Source organism: Ahaetulla prasina, chromosome 7 (assembly GCF_028640845.1).
Source record: "Ahaetulla prasina isolate Xishuangbanna chromosome 7, ASM2864084v1, whole genome shotgun sequence".
Lineage (NCBI taxonomy): Eukaryota > Metazoa > Chordata > Lepidosauria > Squamata > Colubridae > Ahaetulla > Ahaetulla prasina.
The window spans coordinates 1,727,036-1,750,955 of record NC_080545.1 but is presented as its reverse complement, the minus strand read 5'-3'; the positions used below and the strand labels follow the sequence as shown (position 1 = coordinate 1,750,955).

Genomic DNA, 23,920 nt, shown 5'->3' with positions numbered 1-23,920 from the left:
ATCTATCCTCTATCATCTCTATTTCTCTATCACATCTCCCCATGTGTGTGTGTGTGTGTGTGTATCTAATCTCTCTGCCTATCTCTCTCTCTATTTCTCTCTTTATCTGCCTATCATCTGCCTATCTATCTATCTGTTTGTCTATCTATCCAACCATCTTCTATCATCTCTATTTCTCTATCATCTCTCTCCCTATATGTGTGTGTATGTATCTTTATGTGTGTGTGTGTGTGTCTAATCTATCTGCCTATCTCTCATCTCTCTAATCTCTATTTCTCTCTTTATCTGCCTATCATCCATCCATCCATCCATCCATCATCTATCTGTATCTATCTATCTATATCTACATCTACATCTATATCTATCTATCATCTAACTATCTATGATCTATCTCTATCCATCCATCCATCATCTATCTGTATCAATCTATCCATCTATCATCCATCCATCCATCCATCCCTCCCTCCCTCCCTCTCTCTCTCCATCCATCCATTCCACCCATCCATCCATTCCATCCATCCATTCCATCCATCCATCCATCCATTCCATCCATCCATCCATCCATCCATCCATCCATCCATCCATCCATCCATCATGTATCTATTTTTCATCTGTATCATCTCTCTCTCCCCCTCCTTCCCTTTCTTTGAAACGGAGAAATTGATAAGGATTCTGCCAAGTTTCCCCTTCCAGACCAAGGGACTCTTACGCGCTGGTGATTGCTGCTTTGTCTCCGGTACACAAACGACATTCCCATGGAAGGCCAAGCAGGTGGCATTTGTTTTTCTGGCAGGGGCACCTGCAGGGGAAGGTACAACCTTGACCAGCTAGTAGATGGAGTGACACCATGCAAGCTCTGCCCTCTTCAAACACACATGTGATGTCAACAGCTGCACAAAAGCCAGGAGGGTTTGCGTTGTAATGTGCCCTCCGACTTCTAGCTGATTTTGATCACACACACACACACACACACACACACCCCAAGATCAATATTTCCTGGCAGGGATGGGTGGAGAAAATAAATAGGGAGCTTGACCAATCGAGGACCACCTTAACCGAGATCCAGAGAGATCACCTGGTCAAAGTGGAGGCAAGGATTGAAATCTGGAGAAAGCATTTCTTATTTTGAGCTCCCCGCCTGCAGCCGTCTTTTTATTGTCCTTCAACCCTGGGTCCATTAATCCAATTGCAAAAGATTCTACTATTTTTCTGTGCTTTTATGACTGAGAAATTTTTTTTATGTCCATTGACTGGATTTCTTCCTCTCCTTCTGCTGGGCTGCAGAAGTCCTTGAGATCCATGGAGTTCTAGTAGTAATTTCCTACGTTTCTTCAGAAGGTGTCCTGGTGAATGAAAGGCAATTGTGACGTCAGGCTTAAGGCTGAGTGTGGAAAGCACTCAGGGGAAGCGGCACCCATCAAAGGTCAGTTTTAGCAGGAGGAGCCGTATGCTTGGGAGCAACCTCCTTAATCAGGTTCACAAAGTCCGTTTTTTCTGCACAAGCTCTGCAAACTTCTCCCCAGCTATCCAGGATCTTCTTCAGCTCAGCCACCCTCATCTTGGAGAGATCTATCGAAGTTAAATCAACTTGTCTTTCTGTAAAGGCAGACAGGACCAGTCAGATATCTACAAATACGTACATACACCAAACCAATTTGCTAGGATGACCCTAAAAGGTATGAAGGACGGTTGCAGGAATTGGGTATGTCTAGTGCAGTGGCTGCTAAACTTTTTGCCGTTGCGTGCCAGGAGCGGGGGTGGGGGTGGGGTCATGCGCAAGTGTGCCCACACCCATAATTCCATGCACCCTGCCCCCGCGCATGTGCACGCGACACCCCCACTCTCCCCACACGATGGCACGGTAGGCCCGTTTTTTGCTCTCCCCAGGCTCCGGAGCCTCTCTATGAGCCTGTGGAGAGGGAAACGGCCTTCCCCACCCCTCAGGAGGCCCTCCAGAGGCCGAAAATGGCCCATTTGCCAACTTCTGGTGGGACAGGAAGGCCCGTTTTTGCCCTCCCCAGATTCCCAGAAAGGCTCTGGAGGCTGGGGACAGCAAAACACGGCCCTTCCCCCATCCCAAGGCCCTCCACAGGCAGGAAATAGCCTGTTTCCCTACTTCTGATGGGCCCAGAAGGCCCGAAAATCAGCTGGCCGGCATGCGCATACATGCTGGAACTGAGCTTGCGTGCCCACCGATATGGCTACATATGCCACAGGTGGCACGCATGCCATAGGTTCGCCATCACGGATCTACTGGAATGAAAAGGGGCAACATGATAGCAGTCTTCCAATAGAATAGAATAGGATTTAGAATAGAATAAAATTTTATTGGCCAAGTGTGATTGGACACACAAGGAATTTGTCTTGGTGCATATGCTCTCAGTGTACATAAAAGAAAAGATACGTTCATCAAGGTACAATATTTGAGGGTCTGCCACAAAGAAGAGAGGGTCAACCCAAAGAACCAGAAGACCAGACAAAAAAGATGCAGATACTCTAGAAAGAGTACAGAGAAGAGCAATCAGGATGATTAGGGGACTGGAGGCTAGAACATGTGAAGAACGGTTGCAGGAATTCGGTATGTCTAGTTTAATGAAAAGAAGAACTAGGGGAGACATGATAGCAATCTTCCAATATCTCAGGGGCTGCCCCAAAGAAAAGGGAGTCAAGCTATTCTCCAAAGCACCTGAAGGCAGGACAAGAAGCAACAGATGGAAACTCATCGAGGAGAGAAGCAACCTAGAACTAAGGAAAGCAAAGCTGGCTGTGGAATTCTGGGAGTTAAAGTCCACTAGGCTTAAAGTTGCCAAGGTTGGAGGCCCCTGCACTAGCTCACAACTTCCCAAATGTTTCTCCTTGGCTCATTCCATTTCTAGGTTTTGAATGCAGAAAGCCTCAAGTGATGTGGTGCCTCCTAATATGGAAATAATTAATAACACAACTCTACACACACACACACAGCCTCACCAATTGTTCTCATTTTTCTTTTCTGAACGCAGTTGGGTTACTCCTCTTAATGAGAAATGCCAAACCCTGTGGAAAACTTTAGATCAACTCAAGCAGTCTTGCATTCCCTTCTTAAAGTTCCTTTAGGTTTATATTTCTGGATGCGAGTATGTGGGCACGGATGCTATTTGGACACAGGCCTGTGTACAGATGTTTAGAATTTTGCTAATACAATAAGTAGAACCACTACCTTCTCTCTCTCTCTCTCTCCCTCCCTCCGTCTTTCTTTTTTTTCCTCTCTCTCTCTCTCCCTCTCCTTCTCTTTCTCTCTTTTCTCCCCCTCTCACTTCTCTCTCTCTCCCTCTTTCCATCTCTCTTTTCTCTCTCTCTTCCTCTCTCTCTTTCCATCTCTTTCTCTTTCTCCCTCTCTCCCTCCCTTCCTCTTCTCTCTCTCTCCCTTTCCATCTGTCTCTTTTCTCTCTCTTTCCATCTTTCTCTTCCCCTCTTTCTCCCTCCCTCCCTCTCTCTTTCCATCACTCTTTCTCTCTCTCTTCCTCTTTCTCCCTCTCTCTGTCTCTCTTTCCATCGCTCTCTCTCACACACGGACTCAATGCCTTTCCACGAGGAGTAAACGAGTTGTAAATACTGTGCCAAGAGCTGGAAGGTTCTTAGTCACAGGCTTAACCGGCCTATATTTGTTGACTTCATCCATACCGTGTTTGAGTTCACAAATCTGAATATCGACTTTCTTCAGTTTCTCGCAGATTTTGGTCACAGGAATATGACCGCTCATTGGACGACTGACTTCAGTGAGGATCTTGGTAGCTGCGTCTTCGGTGGCCCCAAGGTAATAGCACTACGAAAAATAACACAAAGGCGAAATGAATGGTTAGGGACCAAGCAGGGCACCCTTGTTCTCTTCCCTAAGTTTTCATAGCTGGAAGTCTTTGAACAAAATTATCTCAAGGACTTAGAAGCTACACGATGATAGGTCTCATTAGTAGTTGGATAGGGGAGAACTGAGGAAAACCGGAAGAACCGGGAGTGTAAGTCCAGTCAAAAGTGTGTAAAAAACCCACACGCACACTGGAAGAAAGAAATTGCAAATCGGTTCTGTAGTGTTGTGAAAGAAAACAGCACAGCCGTGTGGGTGAATTTATCAGAGGTCAAAACGGATTTGAAGGAGGCACATTTTTATCTAAACTGAGCTGGTGGGAAGAAGAAGAGAGAAGGTCATACCAAGCGGTGTTCTTTGCCTTTTGCGTTCATGCAGGCCTTAATTAATTCCTCTTCTATAGAAGCCATGGAGAAATCAGAATGTTTTGCTTTCAAAGAACTGTAGAATCTTTCCAAAAAATCTTGACACACTGTAAAAAGAACAAGAAGTGAAAAAGTAAACATACATAATGCACAAAATATGTTAAGTTAAACAAATGGGTCACCAAAACCTCCCAACCTGAAGGGTAGAATTCATTAGTATTTCATAAAATGAAAACAAATGCAAATAAAATTCAAAACTCATTTTAGGTTTAAATTTCTTCCTTCTTCTCTCCCTTGTCTCCTTCCTTCCTTCCTCCCTCCCTTCCCTTCCCTTCCTTCCTTCCTTGAATTTTCAGTGTCTAAATATAGAAAAGACATAATCATATGCTTGCAGTTTTATTGTATCTGTAAGCATAAACTCCTGTATTTGTAGGCCATTCCCCCACATTTGTTATGTGAGTTCTGCCCTGTTTTACGACCTCTCTTGCCACAGTTGTTAAGTGAATCACTGCAGCTGCTAAGTTAGTAACATGGTTGTTAAGTGAATTGGACTTCTCCATTGAGGTCGCAAAAGAGGATCACATCACCCTGGGACACTGCAACCGTCATAAATGTGAGTCAATTGCCAAGCATCTGAATGTAAATCACATTTCCACGGGGATGCTACAGTGGTCACTGAATGTGAAAAACAGTCATAAGTCACTTTTTTCAGTGCCGTTTTAACTTTGAACTGTCACTAACTGTTGTAAGTCAAGGTCTACCTTTATTCAAATATTATACAGCCAGAAGTGCATTTGGGACCTATGTCCATGTAGATACTCCATCCTCCAGGTCACCATTGTCCCAAAGGTGCTTTTTCAAAAGGCAACTGGACTTTGTTAAGTTTTTTCCTTGGAAGACGTTTCGCTTCTCTTCCAAGAAGCTTCTTCAGTTCTAACTGAACTGAACTCAGAATTGAAGAAGCTTCCTGGATGAGAAGCGAAATGACTTCAAGGAAAAACCAAGAAAGTCTAGTTGCCTTTTGACAAAACCATCTTTAGGTGCATTGGTGTCCTGTTGACTTGAATAGAATAGAATAGAGCTGGAAGGGACCTTGGAGATCTTCTAGTCCAGCCACCTGCTGAAGATAAGTGGCTGTCCAGTCTCTTCTTAAAATCCTCCAGAGCATCCACAATTTCTGGAGGCAAGCTGTTCCACTGGTTAATTGTTCTCACTGTTAGGAAGTTTCTCCTTAATTCCAGGTTGCGTCTCTCCTTGATCAAGGAGAGTATCTTGCTCGGATATATAGTTATATTTGTCATTCACCCATCCCACAAAGTGAGATCAAGATAGATAATTTTAGATACTTAGACATTTGAATTTCCTGCCATCAGAGGCTGAAATCTGATCCCGCATTCCAAACAATTTAAAACAAAAGATATACATTTGGAGACATGGCTGTTTGGGGGTATTCTTGCTGTAATCAAAACCAGCAGCTCCATGACTCCTGATAAAGAACAGGACTTTTCCTACACGTGATAATAATTTTCAGAGCAAGACTGCCTGTCCTTAATCTGGTAACGTTACGATGGCTTTATGCCACCTACAGGAAACACAAATGTACACTGAAGTTCAGGATGCAACAGGGAGACCACTTATATAACACCGATCCTGCGCAGGCTGCACTGGCTGCCTGTGGTCTTCCGGGTGCACTTCAAGGTGCTGGTTACCACCTTTAAAGCGCTCCATGGCATAGGACCGGGATATCTTCGGGACCGCCTTCTGTTACCACATGCCTCCCACCGACCGGTACGCTCCCATAGAGAGGGTCTCCTTAGGGTGCCGTCAGCCAAACAGTGTCGGCTGGCGACCCCCAGGGGGAGAGCCTTCTCTGTGGGGGCACCTACCCTCTGGAATGAGCTTCCCCCAGGACTTCGACAACTTCCTGACCTCCAGACCTTTCGCCGTGAGCTGAAGACGTATCTATTCTTCCGAGCAGGACTGGCATAAAAAGGGGTTTTAAATTGGATTTTAAATAGGGTTTTATTTTATAATATGTATTTTATAATTTAATTTTATTGGCCATATTGAATAAGTTTTTTAATAGTGATTTTATTGTATTGTATTTTATCTGGCTGTTAACCGCCCTGAGTCCTTCCGGAGAAGGGCGGTATAAAAATTAAATAATAATAATAATAATAATAATAATAATAATAATAATAATAATAATAATAATAATAATAATAATAATATATCCCTTAATTTCTGTTGAGGATGCCCAGTTAAATGCCCTTGGGGGTCACCTCGGTTTACCTGCTTAGCAAGGTGAGCTAACTTGATGTTTTTCCGAACTAAAGTTGAAGTAGTATTTTCATCAGCTGTACTCTTGTTAGGCTCAAAATTTCTGCTGCTAAGCAATACAGATAAATGAGCTTTGCCCCATTTTATGACCTTTCTTGCCAGAGTTGTTAAGCGAATCAGGGCTGTTGTTAGACTGTTCTAAGTCAATCTGGCTTCCCCACTGACTTTGCTGGTCAGAAGGTCACAAAAGGGGATCACGTGACCCTTGGAGGTTGTGACCGCCATAAATACGAGTCCGGTGCCAAGGGTCTGGATTTTGATCACGTGACCAGGAGGTTGCTGCACTCATAAGTGTGAAAAAATGTTCGTAAGTCGCTCTCTATCTCTTTTATCTGCCTAGAACAGGGGTGTCTCAACCTTGGCAACTTTTAAGACTTGTGGATTTCAACTCCCAGAATTCCCCAGCCAGCTCTGCTGAACTTGAAGTCCACAATTCTAGAGTTGAAGTCTTTAAAAGGTAACCCAGGTTGAAAAACCCTGCTTAGCACATCTGCAAAGGTGAGTCGGTATTTGCAACCGTGCAAGGAAACACAGGCAGAGGATTTTCGTGGGGGAGGTTAATTTTTTTAAAAAAATAAAAATATATGCAAAAGTCCACAACTCCAGGCAGTTTGCAAAAACGGCCGGTCTTCCAGCTCAGAATCTCCGAAGGTGCATGCAAGCAAGCCGTGCTGGAATTCACAACGGGCTAATTATAGCAGCAGAAAGGGAGCTCATTTTGCACGCGGGTTGCAACACACACACACACACACAGAGGCGCCTGTGTAACCCTTCCTCACCTTCGCACCGAGCTTCGGTGGCAGAAGGCGCCCCCTTAGCCCCGGGGCTTAAAAAGAGCGCCGCCACCAGCAGGGTTGCTAAAATGCAACCGTGCAACGGCCCGGGACGCGCCATGCTTGCAAAAAAGAATTGCAATTCTTTGCAAGAGACAAACCAGCAGCTGCCCGGGGCCAGCTGAGCGAAAATCTGCCCCGGTTGCTAGGTTTAGTGACGTCACGCGTGCCTTTTTTTTTGATTGGTTACGCGGCGCCTGGGACAACAGAAGAGGCGGAGATGAAGAGGATGATAATGGGGCGGCGCTCCCGGTGCATTGTGGGTAGGCGAGGGCGGCAAAGATGGCGGCGATCGGCATCCACTTGGGGAGCAGCTGCGCCTGCGCGGCCGTTTATAAGGCGAGGAGGGGGCTCTGGGTGGCGGGGGGGGCCCCGGGTTTTACTGGGGAGGGGTCGTTTTGTCCCTAAAAAGGGAGGAAACGGGGATAAAAGCTGCCTTGGAAGAAAAAGGAGGGTCCTGGGAGTGGAGAGACCCTGAGATGCTAGCTTTCTACACGAGGGGCAGGAGAGGGAGGTCTTTCTCTGGGGGGTCCATGGCTCTCCTGCATCAGAGTCAATGGAGGAGGGGGCCTCATTTGCAACAAGGAGGCTGAGATGCTAGCTTTCTCCTTCCAAGGAGGGTTTTTTTTTTTGCAAAGGGAGGGGGAGGTTGCCTTTTGAAGCCCTGGCTGGGGGCTTGAATTAGACTTAGGAGGTCTAAAGCAAAAGTTTTGGGGGAGGTTGCAAAAAATTTTGGGTTTTTTTAAAAAAGTTTTTTGCAATTGTGTTTTTTTTTGGGGGGGGTTAATTTGCACCACTTTGGGTGAATTGCTCCCATTTTTGCAACTCTTCCTTATAATATTTTTTTTTTAAATCAAAAGCAGAAAAGCCATAAAGTGGCAACTCATAAACTGTCTGTCCCTGGGAGATGGTTTGTAATGCGAGTCAGCTTCTTTCGGGAAGGGCAGAGATAGAGGTAGAGCTGAGTTATTGGCCAAGTGTGATTGGACACACCAGGAATTTGTCTTTGGTGCAGATGCTCTCAGAGTACATAAAAAGAAAAGATACCTTCATCAAGAATCAAAAGGTACAACACTTAATGATAGTCACAGGGAACAAATAAGCAATCAGGAACCAATCAATATCAATATAAATCGCAAGGATACAAGCAACAAAGTTACAGTCATAGTCATAAGTGGGAGCAGATGGGTGATAGGAACGATGAGAAGACTAATAGTTTGACAGTGTTGAGGGAATTCTTTGTTTAGCAGAGTGATGGCATTGGGGGAAAAAACTGTTCTTGTGTCTATTGTTCTGGTGTGCAGTGCTCTGTAGCGTCGTTTTGAGGGTAGGAGTTGAAACAGTTTATGCCCTGGATGTGAGGGGTCTGTAGATATTTTCACGGCCCTCTTCTTGATTCGTGCAGTATACAGGTCCTCAATGGAAGGCAGGTTGGTAGCCATTATTTTTTCTGCAGTTCTAATTATCCTCTGAAGTCTGTGTTTTTCTTGTTGGGTTGCAGAACCGAACCAGACAGTTATAGAGGTGCAAATGACAGACTCAATAATTCCTCTGTAGAATTGGATCAGCAGCTCCTTGGGCAGTTTGAGCTTACTGAGTTGGCGCAGAAAGAGCATTCTTTGTTGTCCTTTTTTGATGATGTTTTTGATGTTAGCTGTCCATTTTAGATCTTGCGATATGGTAGAACCTAGAAATTTGAAGGTCTCTACTGTGGGGTTTTAATGAGCCTGGAAAGTTTTTAGGTGGGAGGGAGCTGCTTTCCTTTCACCCTTCAGTACCTCAAAGACGGCTTATCTGATGGAGTTAGAAATAAAATTGGGCCAATATTAGGAAAAAGGATTGATTTCTCAATATTAGGAAACATAATCAATTTGTTACAAAACAGCCTCTTTAAGAGTTAACATGAACTATAGTTTGTTACGATCCACAAATAGTGAATATTGGATGCTGTATCTGAACTCATTGAGTTTATTTCAGGTACTTGTAGGGTCTTATAAGTACTGATTGAATTGTAAAATTGATTTATTAAATTTGAATCAGGTTAGTTTGTAAGGATTTCTCTTTATTTTTTCCCCCTTACTGAAGTAAAGAAAATCAGTCATGGTATCTCTTTGAACAGCGATCTAAATTTGTGGCCTTATACCTTCTTTTTCTAAAATAATAATAATAATAAAACTTGGATCTACCACTGAGCTTTTCTTTTTAAGTTTACAAAACGTAAGGACCTTGATTAAACGTAAATCTTAATAAGTGTGCTTGTGTATTGTAGGATGGCCGTGCAGATGTTGTGGCTAATGATGCTGGGGATCGAGTAACTCCTGCTGTTGTTGCTTTTTCTGAAAAGGAAGAGGTAAATTTACTTTTTTGTTAAATACTTCCAGCCAAAGTTATGTAACCTTTTTTCCTTAAAAAAAACATACCCTCTTAAATGCTTTTCTTAGATCGTTGGTCTGGCAGCGAAACAAAACCGGGTCAGAAATCTCTCAAATACCGTAGTGAAAGTGAAACAGATTCTTGGAAGAAGGTATGAATTATGCCATAAAATATCCTCTTAAAGCTTACTGTATACTCCATTAGTGTGCATCTGAATAAATTGTTACCTTTTAAAACAGGGGTCTCCAACCTTGGCAACTTTAAGCCTGGAGGACTTCAACTCCCAGAATACCCCAGCCAGCAAAGCTGGCTGGGAATTCTGGGAGTTGAAGTCCTCCAGGCTTAAAGTTGCCAAGGTTGGAGACCCCTGTTTTAAAAGGGGATTATTGACTGGTCTGTTTTGGCCATGCTTGTAAACTCAACTCCCAGCGCTGTGGTTTAAGAAAGTAGCTGAGGTTAATTTGGTTTTTTCGTCTGTTTGTTTTCTTCCCCATTATTTAAAAATGTACAGAAATTAGACTGCTTAAACCAGGAATGAAAGTTGGATTCATGAAACTTGACTCCCATACAATGAAAACAAATAATGGACTATTTTTTCTTTGCTTGTTTTAAGTTTTAATATTTTTAAATTTTGCTTGTTTTCTCAGCTCTGGAGACCCACAAGCGGAAAAATACATTGCAGAAAGTAAATGTTCAGTAAGTGAGGGCATACTTTGCCATTTTTTTTTCCTATACAGAAAATTTATGAATTTGTATCCCAAAGATGCTTTTTTTTTCCAAAAGGCAACTGGACTTTTTTGAGTTTTTTCCTTGAAGACGTTTCACTTCTCATGCAAGAAGCTTCTTCAGTTCTTCAGGATATGTGATTGATGTTCCAGGAAAAAAAGAGTAAGGGCTAGTGAACTAGCACATCAAAAGAACAAAGTTAAACAAAACAAACCTCATTTCTAAAATTTGGAAGTTTGATAGAATGGAAATAATTTTAAGCTTCCCTAAAATGCAGATGTTAAATAACAGAATAACAGAGTTGGCAGGGACCTTGAAGGTCTTCTAGTCAACCCCCTGCTCAGGCAGGAACCCCTTCCTACACCCTTTCAGATGGATTGTTATCCAATCTTTTTAAAAAAAACTTCCAGTTTGGAGTATCCACAATTTCTGCAGACAAGCCATTCCACGGATTAATTGGTCCAATGATCAGGAAATATTTAGCTATTGCTGTACAACATTCTTAGATCAATGAGATGCTACCCAAAAAAAATATATAATGCACTGAGATTAAGTTGCAAAATTGTCAGAAGGATGCTTCGTTTTTTGTTTTGTGGGAATAGTGATATTTGTAGATCTTTTTTTTCCACATGCTTGCTGTGGTCCAGCTATTCAACCACCACCTGGACTTCAGTCTCCTCAATCCCTAGCCATGTAGCCAACAACATTCAGACGTGCTGGCTTAGAAAGGCCCCTGTAAAATGACTTCTTAATTTCTTTTTAATATAAACTAACTGGCATTGTGCGTGGATCAGAAATGCTGTGAATGTTTTCTTAAGCAAAAGGGGGGGGGTGGAGTGCGTGCACTGAAAACCTCTCCTAGTTCAGCTAACCTGAGGAATACTTGGTGTTGATTTGTCCGTAGGTCACCGAAAAGAACGGAAAACTTACTTACGAAATAGAGGGCAAATTTGTTTCTCCAGAAGAGGTTGCAAAGTTAATCTTCAGGAAGATGAAAGGTAGGGTATTCAGGTTGTGGTGGTGGGGGGGGGGAAATGCTAAGTTCTGGGAAACAAACTAGCTTTTACCGATTACCATCTGTTGTTATATGTTTCTCTAGAAACGGCTCAATTCGCATTGGGTTCGGATGTGAATGACACCGTGATTACCGTGCCGTTCGATTTTGGAGAGACGCAGAAAAAAGTTCTTGGGTGAGTGCGGTTCCCCTGAGTACAGATTCTGGAGTGAATTGAGGTCAGGTCCTCTGGGCAGAGCCTTTTGCCTAGATCAGGCCTCCTTTTGAAACCACAGCTCATCAGCCAGACGAAAGGTCACCCTTTGGTTTCTCTGCTGTCCTTGTTTGCATCTTTGGGAAGAGAAAAGTCACAAATAAACAGTGACAGATCATCTTGAATTTTTTCGTGGGAAAAAACTGGCCAAACGAAGAAATTTCAGCTATCTTTTACCAGTTTTACCAGTACAAGCTACCCTGTTCCTCCTTTTTCTCTAGGATATGTTTTTTCTAAGAAAGACACTCACACAAAAACTGTTTTAGAATGTATGCTGGGCTATCGCTTTCAAATACTGAAACTCCATTAAAACACCAATTCACATTTTCATCTATTGCTAAAACAACTCCTCTCTGTATTTAGCGTTTAAATACTGCTGCTATCATAGTGGTTATCACATTACTGAAATACAAATATATCGGAAGTAGATGCAAACTTGAAATGTCCTGAATTTGATGCAGAAGTGAATATAAGTACTAACTTCCTGCTACCCCCTCTTTTTCTGTTACAAATTGATGTAACTTAACGAAATAAAATAGTCCCCTTAATTGCATATTACTGCAGCATGGGTGATATACTAAGACAACTTATATGTGGAATGGTTCAAAAATAGTTTTCCAACCTCAGTAACTTGAAACTCCATGAACTCTTAAACCCCCAGTTGTAAAATTCTGGAAGTTTTATCAATTTTTTGTTTTATTAAATGTACAGAACCACTCCGCTCACCCAGTAATTTTGAAGATGACATTTATACATCTAGAAGTTGACCAGAATGGGGTTCACTGGTTTAGATTTACCTAGGATAATATACAAGAACCGTCCTGGGGTTTTTAATGGGGAAAAAGGCTGCTGTGGTTCTATCGAACTACTGATTTCTGGGGTCATGTGTGTTACAGAGAAGCTGCTAAAGCTGCTGGGCTTAATGTTCTTCGACTAATTCACGAACCATCGGCTGCTCTGCTTGCTTACGGAATCGGACAAGATTCCCCCAGCGGAAAAAGGTGATTAAGGGTTTCTCAGCTACGGGGATTGTGGCAGTTTTTACACTCATATAAGTCTTTAAAAGAATAACCTTTTTTTCCTCTGTATTTATTTCAACCCTCTCTGTTGCAAATAGATGAAATAAATTCATTTCATTTATTCACCCTTGCCAGCACTGCAGCATCCTTATGGTCACGTGATCAAAATTCAGACTCTTGGCAACTGACGGTTGCAGTGTCCTGGGGTCACGTGATCTCCCTTTGCGACCTTCTGACCAGCAAAGTCCATGGGGAAACCAAGATTCACTTAACAGCCGTGTTACTAATTTAACAACTGCAGTGATTCGCTTAACTGGTGTGGCAAGAAAGTTCGTAAAATGGGGCAAAACTCACTTAACAGCTGTCTCGCTTAGCAAAAGAAATTTTGGGCTCAATTGTGGTAGTAAGTCGAGGACTCTATGCTGTTACTATTAATCTCCTCATCGTTCCTATCACCCGTCTCCTTCCACTAAGGACTGTATGACTGTAACCTGTTGCTTGTATCCTCACGATTTATATTGACTGTTTCCTAATATGATTTGATTGCTTATTTGTACCCTATGACTGTCTAAGTGTTGTACCTTATGATTCTTGATGAAGGTATCTTTTCTTTTATGTACACTGAGAGCGTATGCACCAAGACAAATTCCTTGTGTGTCCAATCACACTTGGCCAATCAAGAATTCTATTCTATTCTATTCTATTCTATTCTATTCTATTCTATTCTATTCTATTCTATTCTATTCTATTCTATTCTATTCTATTCTATTCTATTCTATTCTATTCTACTCTACTCTACTCTACTCTACTCTACCCTACCCTACCCTACCCTACCCTACCCTACCCTACTCTGCATTCTATTCTATTCTATTCTATTCTATTCTATTCTATTCTATTCTATTCTATTCTATTCTATTCTATTCTATTCCTGTTCTGTTAAGACTTTGAGGGGAAAAAATGATTTTTAATTTATGTTTTGCAAACGGAAGCAACGTGCTGGTATATAAACTTGGAGGCGCTTCGCTTTCCATCTCGGTCGTAGAGGTCAACAGCGGACTCTATCGCGTGCTTTCCGCCACCACCGATGACAGCGTGGGTGGCACCTGTTTCACCGAAGCGTTGGCGCAACACTTGGCTTCGGAATTTCGGAGGTAAATGCTCTAAAATCTAGAGCAATGTTTGGTGTAGCAGTTGACCGTGTTGGGCTGGGAATGTGGAAACCGGGATTGCAGTCTGCCCTCGGCTATGCAAGATCGCTGGTGATGTCCTCGGCTCAACCTAGGAGAGAGGATGCTACAGGAGTGGCCAAAATTGTGGAAACCTTTTGGGAAAAGTGGACTTTCTAAAACTAGCCAATAACACCACTTTTTTGGGGAGTAGTACCATAAAATTATTTATCAACGGAAAGATAATTTAATCAAGAATGTAATGCAATAACTTTTATGAAGGATTTGCTATTAGAATAGCAGTTACACTATAAAGAAAAGTGAAACACGTAGAAAAAATGAGATATACAAAAATTATCCCCATGTCAGTTAATGCTTAGTTGGGTAACCTTTAGCATGAATGACGGCCTTACAACGTCTTTCCATTGAGTGAACCTTAGTTTTAGTTCTGCAGCTGTTATAATGTGAAACCAAGATTGAAGGATTGCTTCTATTAACTGGGTTTTATTGCTGGGTCGCTTCTGTTTTAGTCAGCTCCATAGATTTTCCATGGGGTTAAGGTCTGGGCTATTCCCGGGGCATTCCAGCAGTGGAATAGGATTATCTTGAAACTCCCCCCAAAAAGTGTTGTTATTTGCCATCAAACCTCAAAAATATACTTTTCCCAAAAGGTTTCCACAATTTTGGCCATTACTGTATATATAACAACACAGTAGCAGAGTTGGAAGGGACCTCAGAGGTCTTCTAGTCCAATCGTCTGCTATAACAGGAGACCCTGTATCATTTCAAAAAAATAGTTCTCCAATCTCTTCCTAAAAATTTCTATTGATGGCGCATTTACAACTTCTGGAGGCAAGTTCTACTGATTAATTGTCCTCACTGTTAGGAAGTTTCTCCTTAATTCCAGGTTGCTTCTCTCCTTGATGAGTTTCCACCCGTTGTTTCTTGTCCTGCCCTCGGGTACTTTGAAAAATAGATCGACACCCTCCTCTTCGTGGCAGCCCCTCAAATACCGGAATATTGTTCTCATGTCACCCCTAGTCCTCCTTTTCACTAGACTAGACATACCCAATTCTGAAACCATTCATGATACGATATATGCCATCTTGAACTCCTGAATGGAAGGTGGGACATAAATTCAATAAAGTTTTTATACACTGAACCATTATCAGCAAACCTGGCCACATCGGACATCTGTTGTTGTCATTCAGATCAGCTAAAAAATAAGTTTAATGGTCTCAGCAGGATAGAATGAAAGACCATTTTATTCCATTTTAGACTTTTGAAAGAGCCTGTCATTTGTTACGTGCTTCTCCCTGAGAATACTAAAGGTATTTTATAGCTTTGTTAACTATCTCTATTAAACTATCTGTCTAAGGCAGAGGTCCCAACCTTGGCAACTTTAAGCCTGGTGGACCAACTCCCAGAATTCCCCAACCAGCTTTGCTGGCTGGGGTATTCTGGTAGTTGAAGTCCTCCAGGCTTAAAGTTGCCTGGTCTAAGGAGCACAGTTAGAGATAATTTGAAATTTTTCAATCCTTAATGTTTGGCTTGCTTTGTATGTCTTGAGGAACCTACACAAATATACTTATTTAGCTTTTAATATCAGAATCCTATTTGATTGGTTTATATGGAACAGTAGGGAACAATTGGAACCAAATAACATTTTATTTTTTATTTTATTATTGTTTTGCGTTTCTGGACTGCCCATCTCCTTCAAACATTCAGGATAAACGGTGGCTAGCTTAACTGTACGTTTTGTTGTGATTAATAGCTGAATTTTTTTTATAAACAATCCCCAGATGTTATAGAAACGATGTGAGAGGAAATCCCAGGGCCATGATGAAGTTAATGAACAGTGCCGAAGTGGCAAAACATTCCTTGTCAACCCTGGGAACCGCAAATTGTTTTGTTGATTCTCTCTACGATGGGATGGATTTTGACTGCAACGTTTCCAGGTAAGCGTCAATATTTTCAAGCCTCTTTTCTTTATATTTTCATCGAGGGAGCTTATCAACCGGCACCTCCTGTAAAAACTCCTTCAATTTGAAGCTTGTAAACATGCAAAGCAGGCCCTTCCAATCCCCTCGTTTATGTTTTGAGCTGGAAACGGCTGTTTGGGCATTTGGTGAATTGTCAGGAAAGGCTGTATTGAGCTCAGAATACAGAATATATGTCTTTGAAAGTCAAAGCTCTTCAAAAATTTAAAACAGTTTGCATATTCCTATTTTTCAATGGTAGGTCCTGCAGCAAGTGAGCACATGATAACTTATCCTCTGCAGATGGTTCACATTATTAATTTCTAGACATTTCTAGACTGCTGAACCTTGAAAGAACACTTAGCAGTTAAGATAAAATAAACAAGAAATAATACGCATGTCTTGGGTCCCAAGGATGACATGTGGAGTTATTTCTGAGCAGTTTCTTTGTTGTTGTCCTCCTACAGACAGAATCTTGCCAGACTAAGACAATTAACTATAGATACACTCTGTGAATTGCGAGAGAGGAGCCATCTTCTCCCTCTTCTTGCCCACCAGACATTCCACACTTGGCTGCCTCTGTCTTCCCCTCCGGGAAGGAGCTCCCCTCCTCCTGGGAATCCAGACTACATTCCACCACAGCGTGAAAAGAAAGCGTGCAAGGTCAACAGACTAATAACATTTTTATTTTTTCTTACACAACAGGGCCAGATTTGAACTTATTTGTTCTGCACTTTTTGTTAAATGCATTGAAGCAATCAAGAAATTATTGGAACAAGTCGGACTCGGGACGGATGACATTAGCAAGGTAAGGGTGTCCTTTTATTCATTTCCCCCCCCCCTCGTTTGATTGCTAGGATTCGACGGGTTTAGGGAAGTGGGGGTGTTCTTGGCGTAGATGTAATGAGGAATCCTGGCTTAATATAAACTAGAATTTAATTTCAAAGGCAAAAAAAGCTTTTAGACATAACACTTGTTCCAGAATTGATTCCACTCAGCTTTTTTAAATTGTGAACAGATGTTAGAACAAGGACAGAGTTTGCAGAGTTCAATCCATGTTGTGCATACATGACTATAAAACGTACAGTCTTGAAATGAGAGGCAGATACAGGGTTTTGTCCTGGTGAACCTGTGAATGTCATTACAGGCAGTCCTCGATTATGACCACAATTGGGACTGGGACCTGTCATTAAGTGAGTCACTCCCGATTTTTTTTGGGGGGGGGGCCTGTTTGCTTCAGTTATTAAGTGAATCCCATATTCGTTAAGCGAATCCAGCTCCCCCCAATCCCTTCGCTTGTCAGAAGCCCAGAAAAGGCCACAGATGGCAACCCTCTAACCCAGGGGTCTCCAACCTTGGTTCCTTTAAGACTTGTGGACTTCAACTCCCAGAGTTCCTCAGCCAGCTTTGCTCTAGGGCAGGGGTCTCCAACCTTGGTCCCTTTAAGACTTGTGGACTTCAACTCCCAGAGTTCCTCAGCCAGCTTTGCTCTAGGGCAGGGGTCTCCAACCTTGGTCCCTTTAAGACTTGTGGACTTCAACTCCCAGAGTTCCTCAGCCAGCTTTGCTCTAGGGCAGGGGTCTCCAACCTTGGTTCCTTTAAGACTTGTGGACTTCAACTCCCAGAGTTCCTCAGCCAGCTTTGCTCTAGGGCAGGGGTCTCCAACCTTGGTCCCTTTAAGACTTGTGGACTTCAACTCCCAGAGTTCCTCAGCCAGCTTTGCTCTAGGGCAGGGGTCTCAACCTTGGTCCCTTTAAGACTTGTGGACTTCAACTCCCAGAGTTCCTCAGCCAGCTTTGCTCTAGGGCAGGGGTCTCAACCTTGGTCCCTTTAAGACTTGTGGACTTCAACTCCCAGAGTTCCTCAGCCAGCTTTGCTCTAGGGCAGGGGTCTCCAACCTTGGTCCCTTTAAGACTTGTGGACTTCAACTCCCAGAGTTCCTCAGCCAGCTTTGCTCTAGGGCAGGGGTCTCCAACCTTGGTCCCTTTAAGACTTGTGGACTTCAACTCCCAGAGTTCCTCAGCCAGCTTTGCTCTAGGGCAGGGGTCTCCAACCTTGGTCCCTTTAAGACTTGTGGACTTCAACTCCCAGAGTTCCTCAGCCAGCTTTGCTCTAGGGCAGGGGTCTCCAACCTTGGTCCCTTTAAGACTTGTGGACTTCAACTCCCAGAGTTCCTCAGCCAGCTTTGCTCTAGGGCAGGGGTCTCCAACCTTGGTCCCTTTAAGACTTGTGGACTTCAACTCCCAGAGTTCCTCAGCCAGCTTTGCTCTAGGGCAGGGGTCTCCAACCTTGGTCCCTTTAAGACTTGTGGACTTCAACTCCCAGAGTTCCTCAGCCAGCTTTGCTCTAGGGCAGGGGTCTCCAACCTTGGTCCCTTTAAGACTTGTGGACTTCAACTCCCAGAGTTCCTCAGCCAGCTTTGCTCTAGGGCAGGGGTCTCCAACCTTGGTCCCTTTAAGACTTGTGGACTTCAACTCCCAGAGTTCCTCAGCCAGCTTTGCTCTAGGGCAGGGGTCTCCAACCTTGGTCCCTTTAAGACTTGTGGACTTCAACTCCCAGAGTTCCTTAGCCAGCTTTGCTCTAGGGCAGGGGTCTCCAACCTTGGTCCCTTTAAGACTTGTGGACTTCAACTCTCAGAGTTCCTCAGCCAGCTTTGCTCTAGGGCAGGGGTCTCCAACCTTGGTTCCTTTAAGACTTGTGGACTTCAACTCCCAGAGTTCCTCAGCCAGCTTTGTTTAGTAGGTCTCAACCTTGGTTCCTTTAAGACTTGTGGACTTCAACTCCCAGAGTTCCTCAGCCTGCTTTGCTGGCTGAGGGACTCTGGGAGTTGAAGTCCACAAGTCTTAAAGGGACCAAGGTTGGAGACCCCTGCTCTAACCGGCTGCAGCGGTTGTATATTCATGCCGGTTGTCACACTGGATTTTGATCACGTAGTCACGGGGAAGGTGCATCGGTGTGAGGACCGGTGGTTAAGTCACTTTTTTTCAGCCCCGTCGTAACTTTGAACGGTTGTTGAACAAATGGCCATAAGTTGAGGGCTACCTGTAGAACGAGGAACATTAGAATATTGAGTAAAACGTTCATACAATAACTTGAACAATTGTCCAGATGAAACCCAGCATGATTCACAAGGGGAGTGATTGTTTTGTTTTCCTTTGATGCTGCTAATTACATCATCAGTTAACCTTATTTATTTATATCTTGGCAAATGGGCTACTTACGTTTATGGCTGCACGATAGTATCAGCATTGCAGAAATCTAGACAAACACTAGATGGCAGCAAAGTAAGCCAATTCGTCATGGCCTCCTGACTGCAAAGATACCTTGCCATGGCCAACTCGCCGCGGGACAAGACTTATGCCAATATCAAAGAAATGGTGGAATATACTCACTTAAGAAAGAATGCCAAAGGAGGGACAGAATGAAAATATGAATGACAAAAAATAAAATATATTTTTAAAAGTTATTTTGAATTATTGAATTGTCCTGTGACGAATTATCCCGTAGTGAGTTGGCTGCAGCAAGTTGTCCCATTCCGGTTTGCCATTGCTTGCTTCCTAGGGTTGAAAAAATGTGACTGGCCCAAGGTTCCTCCAGCTGGCCTTGTGCAGGACAGACAGGACTAGAACTCCCGGCCTCCTAGTTTCTAGCCTGGTGCTTTTATCACTAGACCAAACAGGCTCTATTTGTCTAAGAACTCATTCCCACTTAACGTTTGTGTCCTTCACTTTGTCTTCTAGGTGGTTCTGTGTGGCGGATCAGCCCGTATTCCAAAACTACAACAAATGATCAGAGAACTTTTCCCTAATGTTGACTTGCTAAACTCCATCCCTCCCGATGAGGTCATCCCCATTGGAGCGGCCATAGAAGCAGGAATCTTGCTTGGAAGAGAGCAGATTTTTTCGGACGATGACATGTTGTCCATTGAATGTTCTGCCAAGGACATATTAGTCAAGGTAAGATGGTTACAGAGATGCCTGCGAATGGGACATCCCTAACTTGCTGACCAAAAACTTTTAACAACCCTGTGAATCCCTTAATTCGGGGTAGAGTCAGGGTGACTGGATGAAGCTGAGCGTTTACTGGCCAGATGCCCTTCCTGACGCCTCTGCGGAGTGCACAGCAGATATTTTCCCTTTGCGCCCAGAGAGAGAAATATCTGCCGCTACCTAGGATTGAACTAAGCCTCCCGATCGTGAGGCGAGCGTTTTCACCTCTAGGCCACCACGCCACTCACTGATCAAAATTAAATAACTGTTCAAAAACCGTTAGGATAAAAAGATAGGCAGCATTATAACACAGTTAAAACTAAGCAGCGTTGTAATAAAGGATAGTGGGATTAAGGTGTATTCAGCTGCTTGCACGGTGGTCGTCTCTGAAGCGACTGCTGGGAAGCAGAGAACCAGATTGGCATCGGCTGTCTTGCGACAGATGGACAAAGGAGGTGTCACTTCACTTTTTGTGCCAATTTGGATAAGAGGGAAGACGAAGGTGGGATGTGTTAATTGAGTCAGTTTCCTCCAAGGAACAAGGGCACAATCTCAAATCATTGTGTCACAAATACTATTTTACTTCTTTTTTTAATCATTAAATAAAATTGAGTAAACTAGTGTTGTTCAGTTCCTGACAACCTCGGAGATGCTGAAATTGGCAGAAATACAGAATTCGGCCACTGTCGCCTTCTAGAATCTTGTAACTGTTCAATGATTTTTCCAATGTAGAAAGATTTGGCCAAGGTTAGCCGGGTTGCTACCCCTCCTCCTGCGCCTGTTGGAGACGGTTCACCCGTAATGAGTAAAACTTCTGCAAGACTTTTTATTTTTTTTCTCAGGCATTGGACCAGTCGGGGACTGACAAATTCTTGGTGGTATTCCCGTCAGGGACTCCTTTGCCAGCTCGAAGGCAACACACTCTGGAGGCCCCGGGAGAAATTTCCTCCGTCTGTCTGGAATTGTACGAGTCTCTGGAAAAAGGCCCAGTAAAAGAAGATGACAGATTTGCACAGGTAGAGAAAGAAAAGCCTGTTAATTTTTACAGCCCAATTTTGTATCTGGTCAGAAGGAAATGCTTGTTTTGGGTGAAGCTCCTTTTGACATTACAGGCTATGAATATTTGTTTTTTGATGAAGTCTGTCAGAAATGGGCAAGCTTCATGTTTGGATATTTATTTATTTTTTTGCTAGAAACCTGAGATCTATGAACCAGAATCTGGTTTAAAAGACACAATTTAGAATGACCAAAAAATTTGCTCAGGAAATAGGAGCTTTTCAAAACTATTCTATACACGCGGAAAAGTCATGCTTGGTTCCTTTAAATTAATTTACATTTCAGCCTGCTTTGGGTTTTTTAGGAATTTAGATTTTTTTTAAGGTTTGCTATGCATCCCATACTTTCCTGATAAAATTTTATTCTTTTAATTTCCCAAATCTCCCAAGTTAAAAAAAAAAAGTGGAATTTTCCAGCATGGGATGCTTACGTTCCATCATTATTATTATTATTATTATTATTATTATTATTATTATTATTATTATTATTATTATTATTATTATTATTATTATTATTATTATTTATTTGATTTTTATACCGCCCTTCTCCCGAAGGACTCAGGGCGGTGTACAGGCAACAATAAAATACAAACACCACAGTATACAATTTAAAATGCAAGTTAAAAAACTTATTATAATTAGCCTAGAACTTTAAAATTTATAAAACCAAACCCCATTTAAAATTAGTAGAAAATTTAAAATCGATAAAATTTATATAATTTAAAATTTAGGCCAGCCCCGCGCGAATAAAAAGGTGTGTCTTCAGTTCGCGGCGGAAAGTCCGAAGGTCAGGTATTTGACGTAAGCCTGGGGGAAGCTCGTTCCAAAGTGTGGGAGCCCCCACAGAGAAGGCCCTTCCCCTGGGGGCCGCCAGCCGACATTGTTTGGCGGACGGCACCCTGAGAAGTCCCTCTCTGTGAGAGCGTACGGGTCGGTGGGAGGCATGTGGTAACAGCAGGCGGTCCCGTAAGTACCCAGGCCCTAAGCCATGGAGCGTTTTGAAGGTCATAACCAACAACTTAAAGTGCACTCGGAAGGCCACAGGTAGCCAGTGCAGTCTGCGCAGGAGCGGTGTTACGTTGATCTTAAATCTCTGTGAAAAGAATTAATGTACTTTATCATTTAGTCCAAGTAGAGGATTAAAGCAAACCGCATCCTTAGAATATTTCCCTTAACGGTGATTTCAAAACTTCGTTGCAGCTGAATTATATATTTGTGGTGTTTTTTGTTTTTTTTAATCAGATTGTACTCCAGGATTTAGACGTCAAAGAAGGTCTGCATCATATATTAACTATCCTTACAATGAAGAGGTACTGAAAACAAAAATCTGAATTCTTTGGGTCAGAACCACGAGTGCTTATGGACTATACAATATGATAATTTTCATATTGACATATTTTGTGGAGGAAGATAACCAGATTCTAAATATATATTAAAGACACCGGAAAGGACGTTTGTGGGGCAGTTCTAATTTTCCTGTTCAAAGTTCACTTCCTCACGTTTTGAGTATGAAATGTGGAAAGGCAGGAGGGATACCCAGAGTAGAACCTGATCTCAGGGGCACATGGCAACCACTTGTAAATACTAACAGGTTGGCCAGCACCTGAAATGGGGTTGAGAGACAGGGGTGGGGAGTGGGTGGGGAGGACTGTGCCATATTGCACAACAGCCCAGAAGTGTTTCAGGGGCCATGAAGCTTTTATTTTATGGCTGTTTTTGACTGGGAACCGTCATTAAATGGCTTGTTGTAACTGGAGAACTACCTGTGGTGGGCCTGCTTTCAGCTGCAGCATCTTTACATGGAAGAACAGTTGCTTAGGAGGCTGTTGCTCGTAAGCTACAAGCCAAGGAATGAGTAAGAACAAAGCCCTTCCTGAATTAACATATATATATAAAAGCGAGATATAGAACATCAGTGTCCTTTAATCCAGGAGTCTCCAACCTTGGTCCCTTTAAGACTTGTGGACTTCAACTCCCAAAGTTCCTCAGCCAGCTTTGCTGGCTGAGGGACTCTGGGAGTTGAAGTCCACAAGTCTTAAAGGGACCAAGGTTCGAGACCCGTGCTTTAATCCCTCTCGCACCAATTTCTGGGACCTCAGAGTTCAATAAACATTTTATGCTGATCCACACGTCATTTTTGTGCCTAACCCCTAAATCAGAGGTGGTTGGCTACTTTTGAGACCTGTGGACTTAAACTCCCAGAATTCCCCAGCCAACGGTGCATTGCTGGGGAATTCTGGGAGTTGACATCCAAAGTGCCAAGAATCGGACAGCCCCGATTTAGATCTTGGCGACAGGATTTGTGTGGGGGTCAACATAGAACATTCCATTAATGCATTGGCGGCTAGGGAATTCTGGGAATTGAAGTCCACAGGCCTTGAAGTGGCCAGAATTGGGACATCCCTGATCTAAATGTTTAGGAATAAAGGCTAATTTTTTTCTTTTCTCAGGGACGGATCATTACATGTAACCTGCACAGACGAAGACACTGGGAAATCCGAAGCCGTCACCGTGGAAGTGGCCACCTAGGCCCATTTTCTCAGCTACAGGAAATATTTTCATGCCCGGCTTTTAAGACGAGCGAAAGGTTTCATTCTTCAGAGGCAACCGGTCACAGCTGGGCATCTCCACGATGAACTGTAAAAGGTTTAAGGGAGAAGAAGGACCCCTGCCTACAAAACCCTTAAAGGCTGCGAACCTGTGTACACTGGAGACTCTATTCTGTTACTTGTGAATAATAAAACCCTATGTTTTTATAGTCATCATAAAAGCTTTTTTAGCAGGTGGCCTTCGTTGGCACCTGAAAACGGCTACCTAGAAACTCTGTGTCCCAAGTGACCTGGAGTCACGAGGATGGGCTGAAGTGATACAACACACACACACACATGGGGGGTGATGTTTGGCTTTTGCATGATTAAGCCCTTGGTACGGTGTGTTAAAAGGTTATTCATAAGCATAATAATCCC

The 23,920-nt window shown here is 43.0% G+C and overlaps 2 protein-coding genes across 4 annotated transcripts; one reads left to right on the top strand and one right to left on the bottom strand.

The window, feature by feature from the left end:
- Nucleotides 1-582: 582 nt before the first annotated feature.
- CDNF (cerebral dopamine neurotrophic factor) lies at nucleotides 583-7,518 on the bottom strand. The gene is made up of 4 exons (XM_058190889.1): nucleotides 7,326-7,518; nucleotides 4,186-4,313; nucleotides 3,661-3,802; nucleotides 583-1,596 (listed from the first exon to the last, which is right to left on the bottom strand). Exons 1-4 carry the CDS (start codon nucleotides 7,438-7,440, stop codon nucleotides 1,418-1,420), a joined length of 564 nt encoding a protein of 187 aa, XP_058046872.1. The 5' UTR covers nucleotides 7,441-7,518; the 3' UTR covers nucleotides 583-1,417.
- A 108-nt stretch (nucleotides 7,519-7,626) lies between these two features.
- On the top strand, nucleotides 7,627-23,721 carry HSPA14 (heat shock protein family A (Hsp70) member 14). Of its 3 annotated transcripts, none has more exons than XM_058191357.1 (14): nucleotides 7,627-7,718; nucleotides 9,649-9,729; nucleotides 9,821-9,903; nucleotides 10,400-10,448; nucleotides 11,383-11,476; nucleotides 11,578-11,668; nucleotides 12,643-12,747; nucleotides 13,755-13,916; nucleotides 15,734-15,889; nucleotides 16,616-16,718; nucleotides 19,651-19,866; nucleotides 20,742-20,915; nucleotides 22,197-22,264; nucleotides 23,405-23,720. In XM_058191357.1, exons 1-14 carry the CDS (start codon nucleotides 7,662-7,664, stop codon nucleotides 23,481-23,483), a joined length of 1,518 nt encoding a protein of 505 aa, XP_058047340.1. In that variant the 5' UTR covers nucleotides 7,627-7,661; the 3' UTR covers nucleotides 23,484-23,720. The 3 variants fall into 3 exon arrangements, with proteins under 3 accessions (XP_058047340.1, XP_058047339.1, XP_058047338.1); XM_058191356.1 differs by lacking the exon at nucleotides 7,627-7,718 and adding an exon at nucleotides 8,195-8,445 and having other exon boundaries at nucleotides 22,197-22,227; nucleotides 23,405-23,721; XM_058191355.1 differs by lacking the exon at nucleotides 7,627-7,718 and adding an exon at nucleotides 8,198-8,445 and having other exon boundaries at nucleotides 23,405-23,721.
- Nucleotides 23,722-23,920: the final 199 nt, after the last annotated feature.